At 43.2% G+C, this 11297-nt stretch overlaps 2 protein-coding genes across 4 annotated transcripts in view; both read left to right on the forward strand.

The window, feature by feature from the left end:
* sdk1b (sidekick cell adhesion molecule 1b) overlaps nt 1–4341 on the forward strand; it is a 255116-nt gene extending 250775 nt beyond the window's left edge. For all 3 annotated transcript variants that reach the window (XM_020614282.1, XM_020614284.1, XM_020614283.1), the window contains 3 exons: nt 1068–1188; nt 1729–1858; nt 2917–4341. In XM_020614282.1, the coding sequence (XP_020469938.1) occupies nt 1068–1188; nt 1729–1858; nt 2917–3222 (557 nt within the window). In that variant the 3' untranslated portion in view covers nt 3223–4341. The remainder of the gene's footprint in view (nt 1–1067; nt 1189–1728; nt 1859–2916) is intronic.
* A 980-nt stretch (nt 4342–5321) lies between these two features.
* Nucleotides 5322–10107, forward strand: LOC109968223 (zinc finger protein 585A-like). The gene is made up of 2 exons (XM_020614325.1): nt 5322–5569; nt 6850–10107. The coding sequence occupies exon 2, from the start codon at nt 7000–7002 to the stop codon at nt 10105–10107; it is 3108 nt and encodes a 1035-aa protein (XP_020469981.1). The 5' UTR covers nt 5322–5569; nt 6850–6999.
* Nucleotides 10108–11297: the final 1190 nt, after the last annotated feature.

Below are 11297 nucleotides of genomic sequence, written 5' to 3' on the forward strand. Positions count from 1 at the left end.
AAATAAATACAGTCGTTATATTTACAAGCATGTTGCTGTTACAGATATGAATTAGCTGTTAGGGCAGAAACAGATCAAGCGGACGAAGGCCGACTGTTGTCTCGCCTCACATCAGCTTTGTCTCGGCCACTCAGGATGAAAAAGTAATACTTGAACACACTGCACCGACTACAGCCAACGGTCGACTAGCACGTACGTTCTGTGCCTGTGTGACAGAAATAACTCCCCCTACCAGCAGGTGGCGGTATCTCTACTCACCATTCAAGAGGGGAAAGAGAAGGAAAAAGAGCTAGACTGGTGAAGTATAAGCTATAAACAAAGCACCTCTGGTTCCAAACAGCTGCTGTTTATAGCTGCTTAGAATCGAGAATATGTCTGATAAGAAGGTGCAAATGACACTGCTGCTCTCTGCCCTTGGTCTTTTGGTGGAAGAACAAAAACGAGACTAAAACTAAATAAAAACTAACATTTAATAACAAGAACTATGATGAAATGTCTTTTTTTTGTTTTTGTTTTTTTGGTTCTCCACTGTGGGCATAGCAGTCACTTTTCATGAGTATGTGTATGTAATACAGAAGAAGCACAGGTTACATCAGGACAGCTGGTAATCACCAGAACTTGGGCGCAGCCTCTGGGCAGTGGAGCGATCAAATAGAGCGAGGGAGGTGCTGTCAGAGGGGAGAGAGAGCAGGCAGGGCCACGACTTTAAATTATCCTGAGCTCTTTGGTGTGATCCAAACAGCAGTCGATGTAAGACATTTAAACCCATTTAAAATATGACAATGTTTCCTTTATTGTAGCTACTTGTGGATAAATTATGAAGCTTTTCTGAGTGCTTATTGCCTGAGTGCCAAATTTGCATCTTAGTTTCATTTGCTTCTTACTCTCAGGTAGCTGGATACACAGTGAATAAACCATGAGACGGCACATAAAGTCAGTGTATAAAGAGAGCACAAATTGTGGGGAAAATTCTTTGACCATCCCATATGAGAACTGAACTGAACTGCTTAGAGTTTTTTGTGTTTGTCTGAATTGATTCAATCTGATTTCTTCTCTCTTTCCTTCAGGGAAGCACGTGTCCACAGCGGAGGAGTCTGTAACTCTGGACAATGGAGGATTCACTGCTCTGGAGCTCAACAGCAGAACCATCAACACCAAGAACTCCTTTCTGAAAAAGAATGGGACCAGGTCAGCGCTCACTCATTCACCTTGGATTTTTTAATAAGTTACATTTATGTTTGTGTGTGTGTGTGTGTGTGTGTGTGTGTGTGTGTGTGTGTGTGTGTGTGTGTGTGTGTGTGTGTGCTGCAACACCTGGTATTACTCATACTGTGTGGACGGAAACCTGTCTACACATTCATGGTGACTCGGCCTTCCTCGTGGGAACCAGATGTTGGTTCCCCCACGTAAATTGGTGAATTTTAGAGTGAAGATATGGTTAAGGTTAATGTAAGTCTCCAGGAAATTAATGTAACTCCATTTTTGTGTATTTATTTCTTTGTAGACAAACTTTTGTTCAGTGCCATTATTGTGAGGTCTGGGTCTCACACCTTCAAAGGTTTTTCTGAGGGTTAAATCTTGGTTTTAGGTTTTAGGTTCGGTTTATGGTAAGGGTTGGGATTAGACATTTAGTTGTGATGGTTCAGGATAGCATGGGGGGCTGGGAAATGCATTAGGTCATTGAGTGTTTTCACACACACTGCAGAAATCATGTGTGTGTGCGCACAGGTCTCCTCCCAGGCCCAGTCCAGGTGGTCTTCACTACTCTGACGAGGACATCTGTAACAACTATAATGGAGCCGTTCACACTGAGAGCACCACACTCACTGAGAAACCCACTGAGGTCTCTGAGTCAGAGGTATCTCTCTCTATCTCTCTCTATCTCTCGCTCTCTTTCTCTCTGATTTAAAGGCTTTATCAGCCTGACAACGTAAATGGTCGACAACTAGTTAAGACACACGTCATGTAACCACAGCGATGGATACTGTCATACTATCAAGACAAAAATGCCACTTGTAATTACACTCAGCAATTCCAGCAAAGGAATGATGACTATATAGACAAATCGACAAGTCATTTCAGTTATGGTTTCATAACCACGCCCCTCAGAATTCATGAATGTGCATTACTTCCACAACAATACCAACAACTGGGGGAAAAGCCCATGCAAAAGGAGACATGTCACAACGCTAGCGACTGGGCACAAATGTGGCTAACCAGCTAAAGGCTCCACTGTTATTCTCTCACAGAAATCTCCAGCTGCTATAGCTGAAGTCAGAACAACCACATACATGCAAACTGGCAGTCCTAGCTAAGGTTGATTTAGCAGACTGTGGCAGACACAGTGCAAACGTAACGTTACCACAAAGGTTACTCCTTGTGCTGATGAGCTGAAATTAGCCAGCCCACCTCTAATAACCTATTACAAAAATCCCAATATATCGTCTTGTTTACAGTATCACAACATATCGAATCATAACCCTTATATCGTGATGCATATCATGTCACCAGATTCTTGTAAACCTGTGTTCCTAGCACACAGCCACCTGTGGTTTGTGGCCAGGCAGAGAAATGTGAGGAAACTTTAGCTGAATGTGTAATGACTTAGAACTTCCTGCCATTTCCTATCAGCTCACTATTGTTCCACAGTTAATAACAAAATCTTGTTTTCACTCCTTTGCTTAATGAACTTACAATCCTCTGTACTGCTTTGTTCATTTATTTTTGTTAGATTTTAGAAAAATTGCACCGTGGGATTAGCAGAAACTAGTGTCCTTGGCATAGAGACTACTTTTTTCATTGTTGAGGGATCATAGTGAGCAAACATTTTCAAATTTAGACACTCAAATAATATGATAGACACTAAATATAGTGTCTCATCTGACTCTTACCTTTGGTGTGTGTTTTTGTATCCAGTTAACAGACAGTGACTACGAGGACGAGCGGCCGAAGCACTCCTTCGTCAACCACTACATGAGTGACCCCACCTACTACAACTCCTGGAAGCGGCAACCCAAAGGCCTTAAAGGCATCGGCACTCCTTTCAGCTACGATGAATGTGCTACTGCAGACACAGAGCCCTACTACCAGACCGTGGTCACCCAGCACAACACAGGTGGCGCGTACACACCCACAGGGCAACCTGTGCACACACATGTCAACCCCAACACCAACCCGCCGGGGTCACGCACTCCTGTGACAGGATTCTCCTCATTTGTATAACTCTAGAGACACAATCTGCACAAGTTGATATACAAACACAAAATGAAGGAGGGGGCCCGTGTGTGTCTGAACTAAAGGAGGAGGAGCCAGAGGAGGAGGAGATGAGGAGACGTGGGACAGATGCCCCAAAAGCATTAAACCTACACTTCTTACTCACCTTCTCCCCTTGTTCACAAAGATCCTCACTGTGTTGATGAGCGTGTGTGCTGTCCTACTCTTTTACACCTCCGTGTCACTGTGCGCACACACACGGTTACTGTTCTTGTTTCCACACATTCACACCGGCATAACACCAGATATTGCTGCCTATTCATGAGACTCTCCAACAAGAGCTGAGAACTCGACGAGTCGGTCTGTGTAAATGTCGAGGAGGGAATTCAACCTGGAACTGGAGTTCCAGTGGAGTTTCTGCACAACGCTTCTTCTGTTTTCTGTATTTACACACAAGTGCACAAATACACACACATGCATTCTCTGATGCGCCATTTCAGTATCTGCCACTGGGAGGAGCAACTTCAAGGATGAGGAGAATTATTAAAAGACAGCGCTGGAGGGGGGCGTCTTCTAGTTCATGTACACAGACACGGGGCTGTCGGCTTTAAAAGACCACCACACCAAGGAAAAGAAAAAGTAACAATCGATAATCACCGTTTTTGAACTTGATAAAGGACGGACTCTCAGTGAGAGTGTTGGTTTCTGAGAACAAGGTGTGATGTTGGCATTTGGGTTGAAATGTATGAAAACCATGTTTTTTACCATCTACTGCCTGTGTCAGCTCCTTCTACCACAGCCTCCCAAGCCATACTGCTTGCACTGAGCCCAACCCCACACATTTTATCTTTTTGTTTAACTTTTTATAAGTTTGAGCATATGTGTGTCTGAGTGTGGCATGTGCGTGTACACACATGCGTGTATAAATGGCTCTGTGCTCAGTTTATAAGTCTTTTCAACTGTCACTGTTGTTCACAGCTAAGTAGAGTGTGCCATTGTACCCATGTTTGTATTTTTAAGAAGGATTTTGTACCAGGAGACCCTTTTTACTTGTGTGCTATTGTATGAAGTTCAACCCTGTTTGGTACCAGAGAGAGTTAAGAGCTACACTGATGGTTTAACAGGAAACTGTAACAAGAATCATAAAATATAAGCTGCTCTTAATAAGTAAGGGTAGTGGATATTTTTGAGAGTCATTCTTGTTCAATTTGACTGTGAGTAAACTTTGAACCATAAGGCCTAACTGAACTCCAACAGCCAGTCAAACACACACATGTACTTTGTACTTCCGTTTTGGTGCAAACAAAAGTCATCTGTATGTTTTTGCACACGTATAATTGAAAAGATTCTCCAGCCATCCAGCCAGCCCTTTCGCCAGCAGGTCGTCTCACCTTGCCATGCTTGTGTTGACTCCTACACAGTGTGTGAATAAATTGTTCTTGTTTAACAGTGTGTCTGTGTGGTCTGTTTTAGTGTTGGGACTGAATATGTCTCTGTGCAGCATCTTCTGCATTACATACATTAAAGATGTGACTTAACATCTAACTTAACATAAAGTAATTCTGAACTGATGTGCACCACTGAACACTTTTTACTAGACCTGTGAGCAGTGTTATAAAGTAGTATAAAATGGAAATATTCAAGTCTATATTCAAGAACAGATTTTGAAATGATTTTGCTTGTTGTTTGCAAACTACTAAAGAGGCTTATAGACACAAAAAGAAGGGACACAAAATGACTACAAACGTCACCCCACTGATGTGATGTATGAAATACTCTGCATACTAGGCCTTGAAGTATTAACCTTGTATAAAATATGTTATTATATTTTAACAAAAAAGCTGCCAATAAATTTGTAATGTACTAACTTGGATAAATTACATTAGTACATTATGTGTAAAAACATGTTTTGCACTCAACCTTTTTAAGCATATTTGAATGCAAATGCTTTTGTACTTTTACTGAAGTGACATTTTTAATACAGGACTTTTACTTTTAACAGCGTATTTTTACACTGCGGTTGTGTTACTTTTACTTAGGTAAACAATCAACAATCCAACTCTATGGCTGTTGTCCTGTGTCTCCGAGCCAGCAGGGGGCGCTGTGATGCGGTTCCGCACACCACGGAGAACTGGTGCGGTGTCCGGAAGGAGGACTGTCAGCATGACAGATATATCTTTTACTTCCCACTTTGATTTTTGGTCAAGCATTGTAGTATGTTGTCGCAACACCAGCAGTCAGAGAAGCCACGGGCGCCGCCGCAGTGAGCTGTGCTTTCTGACACTAATGGCTGCCGCGGCCGTGACATCGCACTCGGACTGATCGTCTGTCGTGACTTGTGACCCAGTTCGGTTTGGTGAGTTTTCGTGTCCTCCTCGATTATTGCTTCATACTAGTGAAATCAAAACGCCTTCTTTCCTCAACAGTTGTATTCATACATATAAAGAGACGTGTCTGTCTGTTAAAATGAACAACTTCGGACTGAATGAAACGACGGTCCAAACCCGCTGACACGTTCATTCCGCTGTGTTTTGTAGTACTCAGTGCGTGTATAATTTTCATATCGCAGTTTATAGTAGCCTCTACTGAGAGGGGTCAAGAAACACTGGGACCCCTGACAACAGCCACAGTGAAACGTCTATAACGTTAATGGTTGATTGGCCTGTAGGCCCCTGGGGGCCCCCGACCCCCCTGACAGGGCCCCAGTCACTGCAGGCTGAACCGTGTAATCTCAGAAAAATCTATAATGGTATTCTTTCAAACAACACTAAGGTAAATAATGCTGCATATTTATTTTTTATAAAGGTATGTCAGCTAGTTTACATTCACCTCTTCTGTCTCTTCATATAATCCCAGACTGACTCCATGGTGTTGTGATCAAAACCATGTAGGGGCCACACCATCTGTTCTTGTTGCTGGAGATAGTTATGACTGTAGCTGGATGTTTGGGTTCGTTGTCTTGCTGCAGAATAACGTTAAGACCAATCAGACACCTCACTGATGGTATTCTGTGTTGGTTGGACAGAACAAGCAGTTTAGGAAACATTTAGAAGTTTCATTGTTTTAGACAAAATGACAGTAAATATGAAAAGGGTTATTAGTTGTAACTTTGAAAAGCAGTAACAGAAGCAGTCAAAAGTCAAGTCTCACATACCTGAAGCAGGATAAGCTACTAAAACACCCAGAAGGAAGAACACTACCTCACAATCAAATCTTTGGAGCTCACAAATTTATAATAGAAAGTTGGTGTTACAGTCTGGAAGTAGATTGAAAGAAGTAGATTGCCAAGCAGAGGGTCTGACAAAAAATGCCATTAAATTGCATTATGGAAAATGTAGAATGCAGTATTTTTGGACACTGACATGATATCACATCCTCTGCTGTTCTTTGTTTGTGTCATGCAAGTCCCCCATTTAAAGTGCAACAGTAAATTGTGTAAACTTTATTTTTTTGTCAAATGTCTATGTGTCAGTGTTTTCTTTGTGCTAGTATAATAGTTCACACATTATGGCATTTTAGTATTTGTAACTTGTGCATGAGCAGTTCAGGCCATCACTACACCTTTATATTTCAGTGTAGCAAAGAAAAGACATGCAAGACTCGGCCTGAAACTAACTTTTGTTTTTTCTTACACAGATTTCTTTGGCTTATCTGAGTGGGATGATACATCAGAAGCCTGAACACAGACCAAAGAGGGTGACAACTTAATTCAGAGACGCTTTCTTGTGTCAAAGAAGAACTAAAATTAGCCTTAGTGAAGAAAAAAAAAAACGGCAAACACTAACAATGGGTGAAGTGACTGTGGAAGTAAATGAGGAAGTGATGAAACAGGACATCTCGGAGCCGCTCCCACAGCCACTTCTGATAATAATGTCTCCACCTCCAGCTTTCCTGCCTGTCCCTGGTGAGCCAACTATTTTCTGGCATAAGTGGCTGAGAGCTTTTGAACACTACGTTGAAGCGCTCGGTGAAAACGAGCTTGTCGACTCCAGTAAGTGTGTGCTTTTACAGAACTGCTTGGGCCCAGAGGGCCAGCGCGTCTTCACAACACTGATCAAAGGAGAAGCCACATATGCAGCAGCCATCGCAGTGCTGACAGATTACTTCACCTCAGATCACACCTCGCAGATGTGCCGCCTTAAATTCCATCAGAGGGCTCAGATGCCTGGAGAGACTGTAGATCAGTTTGTGTCCGCATTAGAGGAACTGTTGAGGCCTTGCAACTATGGAGACTTACATGACAAACTTATCTTGGATCAGCTGATTGAGAAAACAAACTCCCCGCAACTTAGAGAAAGGCTGGTCTTGCAGAAGGAAACTCTGACCTTGGCTGAGGCGGTGGTTATTGGTAAAGAGGTGGAATCTACTTTAATAGAATCTGAACTATTTGGTTTTCATGAAGTCAGTGTGGATATTGGAGATGATTTAGACCCTCCTGTTCAAAGAAAGGCCAAAAGAGGGCGTCCTCGGCGTGGGGAGGAAAGGACAAAAACAAAACCACACTCAACTAACACACCAGCAAAATCATCTAGATACAAAGACGACTACTATTACAGCAATGATAAGTTATATTACAGTGACAACGGTGAAGATAACGCTAAGAGCGCTGATGAAACTAATTTGGCTAAAACCAGAACTAAAGGCGACAGTGAAGATAACTGTCCCTCGTCATCATCACAGAAGATGGAGGAGGAAGGCTGCTACAAATCTAGTGATAGTGGTGAAGAGTGCGATGATGATGATGATGATGATGAAGACTTTGTCATGTCTTTGACCAGACTAAAAGGCCCCTGCTGTCCCATCTGTATTGACAAGCGCTTCAGAGATGCAAACAAGCTCGCCAGACACATGAGGACACACACAAAGGAGAAACCCTTCAGCTGCCCCATCTGTGCGGTGGCCTTCAGCCAGTCGTACCACATGACCCGACACATGAGGAACCAGCATGATGCAGGCCAACACGTCTGCCCTACCTGTGGTGAAAGTTTAGGGAGCTTAGCAGAGCTGAAAATTCATAGGAGAACGCATGCAACTCAAATTCTGTCATGTCCGATTTGTCATGAAAACTTCACTAACAACGACACTTTCCTTAATCACATCATATCACATGACAAAAACCAGTCTACTCCCCAGACAGAGGGACCAAGTCTTCAGCTAAATGATGAGATGAAAAACCAAGATATAAATGACTCAAGTAACAAGGATAACGAGAATGATGACAGCAATGATATAGTTGCTGAAGATGATAATGAAGATGACTCTGGTAATGGTAATTCTCACAACACGGCATCTGAAGTTAACGTTAAAACAGAAGACAAGGCTTCTGATGAAGCTCGGTCTCAAGATGGAGGCAGTAAGAAACAAAAGGCCACCTCTAAGACTAAAACAAAAGGCCATTTCTGTCCCATCTGTGTTGGCAGGCGCTTCAGAGGGCCGAACAAACTTGCCAGACACATGAGGACGCACACAAAGGAGAAACCGTTCACCTGCCCGGTCTGCTCTTTGACCTTCAGCCAGTCCTATCACATGACCCGACACGTGAGGAACCAGCACGGCTTGGGCCAGTACATCTGCTCTAAATGTGGGAAAAATGTGAGTACGTGGCTGGAACTGAAAGCTCACAAGAAGACTCACGCAGTTGAGGGCCTGACATGTCTTGCATGTGATAAACAGTTCAAGGAGAAATCTGCCCTCGCCAGTCACCTTAAACTACACAAGAAGGTCGATTCTAGTCCTCGAAGCCTCATCTGCGGCGATTGTGGCAAGGTATTTGGTCGAATGTATCATTTGAAAAGGCACATAGTGACCCATCGCAAAGCAACAAATGGCGAATTTTACACGTGCCCTGATTGTCAGAAGAACTTTGCCTTCCCGGAAGACCTGAACAAACACCTGGAGATTCATGTGAAAGAAAACAATGGGACTTGTCCGAAATGTAACGAAACCTTCAACAGTCCAGAAGAACTGGAGACGCACATGGGGGTTCATGAGAAGTCTTACACCTGCAGCACCTGTGGGAAGAAGTTTAAGGTTGAGTATGCACTGAAGAAACATGAGCAAGGCCATGAAAACGAACTGTATTATTGTTCGTTGTGCTGCAAACGCTTCAGCAAACTGTCTCACTACAAGAGACACATAATGGTCCATAGCAGGCGAGAATCCAGATGTCCACACTGTGACAGCGTCTTCCTAAAGTTAACAGCTTTGAAATATCACCTGCGAACTCATACGGAAGAAAGACCCTACCAGTGCACCTGCTGTATTGAGACCTTTGAGGAGAAGGAAGACCTCGAGCAGCACCGCTTCAAACACAGGAAATTCAAGCAGGAGAGGCCGTACTCCTGCACCCGGTGTGACTACGCGTTCTCCACGCTGCTGGAGCTGACAGAACACATGAGCTCACACGAGGGAGAGCAGCCGTTGAACTGCCCCATCTGCGGCAGGACTTTCTTGAACAGGAACAAGCTGGAGAAGCACCTGAGCATTCACACAGGGGAGAGACCTCACCTCTGCTCCATCTGCGGCAACGGCTTCCCCTCCCACATCCACACCGGCGAGAAGCCCTTCCAGTGCTCACAGTGCAGCAAGAGCTTCAGGTCGTCCAGCGGGCTGCGGCTGCACAGCAGACAGCACATGGAGGTGCGGCCCAGTTACGAGTGTCCTGAGTGCGGCAGGACTTATGGCCGCATGACGGAGCTGAAGATGCACCAGCGGTATCACACGGGTGATAAGCCGTACGCGTGCACCTGCTGCAGCAAACGCTTTATTAGCAAAGACAAACTGAATGTTCACATGAGGACACACACAGGGGAGAGACCGTACTCCTGCCCCCACTGTGGACAGACATTTACACAGACCGGGGACAGAAATAGACACATCAGTAAATACCACTAATTAGATATTGTGGTGTCATAGCTCCAGTGAAGCTATGGTTGCTGCTTTTGAATGGTCGTCCCAGTGGCTTTGCATGTTTGTTAGGTAGCATCAAGAACCAACTCGGATTCAGATTTTTGTCATGATATGAGAAAGAGTAAGAAACCAGAGTATGTTGAAAGCATAACTTAGGCAGATATAGGCTGTGTGCGATTGTGTTTGATTTAAAAACAATAATTTTAAAGTAGAAAAGAATAAAATCCAATGTTCAGCCTTAAAATCACCAATGAACCAATGTTCCATCAACATCTTTCTGTCTTTGTTGGGCTGAGGAGGATTTCACCTAAATGTAACAGTTTTAATATTTTAAAGGATGTTGAAGTATTTCTACAAAAGCCTTTATAAAAAAATTAAAAAAACTTCTCACTTGTTAAACATCTAAACCCAAGCAGCTATAAATAACGTAGTAAACTGAGTAATGGATCTCAACAGTTTTAGATATTTGGTGCTGCAGGCCCAGTTTAGTCACTACCAAAAAGAAATGGTTTGATGGCTGTATTGTTTGGATTGTGCAGGAGGTTTCATTATTCTGCTCATTCTGTAAATGGAACCTGTTTCTGTTTGAAAGCAGTGTCTTATGTACAGAAACCATTTGCTTGGTATTTAAACATTAATTATGAAGACTTCAAACCTCACAGCTTCCTAGTGCAGCAAATGACCAAATTCACATCAAGATTCTCATGACTTTGCTTTTCTGGGTTTGATTTTATGATATGCTCAAGCATTCAGTGCCTTTTGCTGTCAAAGTCTGCCAAGAAACTAACGGGCAAAACCACTGTACTCGTGTCAAAATGTTTCATTGTTGTTTGTCTTTGCTTTGCTGTTTTCTGCGGGTTTCATAGCCGTCCTCTAAGGATTCACTACCGTGCTCAGTACAAAGCTCTGCATGAGGGTGTAGTGCTTGTAGCTTCTCCCTCTCTCCCCTGTGCCCGATGTATCCTTCCCATGTAGCACTTTCTCATTCAAGTGTGCTGGTCTTACTGAAACAGTGATTAGCACGTGAATTATTTGACGGCTGGCCTTCTCATCCCTGACTGTGGTTACAAACTGGATACAGTCATGGTGACCCAGACACAAACAACACTAAAGTATTTCAGAAACTATGGTTCAGTATCACTATTACATTTTGTTTTTTTTTATATATATATATA

This window comes from Monopterus albus, unplaced genomic scaffold (assembly GCF_001952655.1).
Source record: "Monopterus albus unplaced genomic scaffold, M_albus_1.0 scaffold144.1, whole genome shotgun sequence".
In the NCBI taxonomy this organism is placed as follows: domain Eukaryota; kingdom Metazoa; phylum Chordata; class Actinopteri; order Synbranchiformes; family Synbranchidae; genus Monopterus; species Monopterus albus.

Coding starts and splice junctions, on each gene's coding strand:
- LOC109968223 (XM_020614325.1), top strand. CDS start 7,000: ATGGGTGAAGTGACTGTGGAAGTAAATGAGGAAGTGATGAAACAGGAC.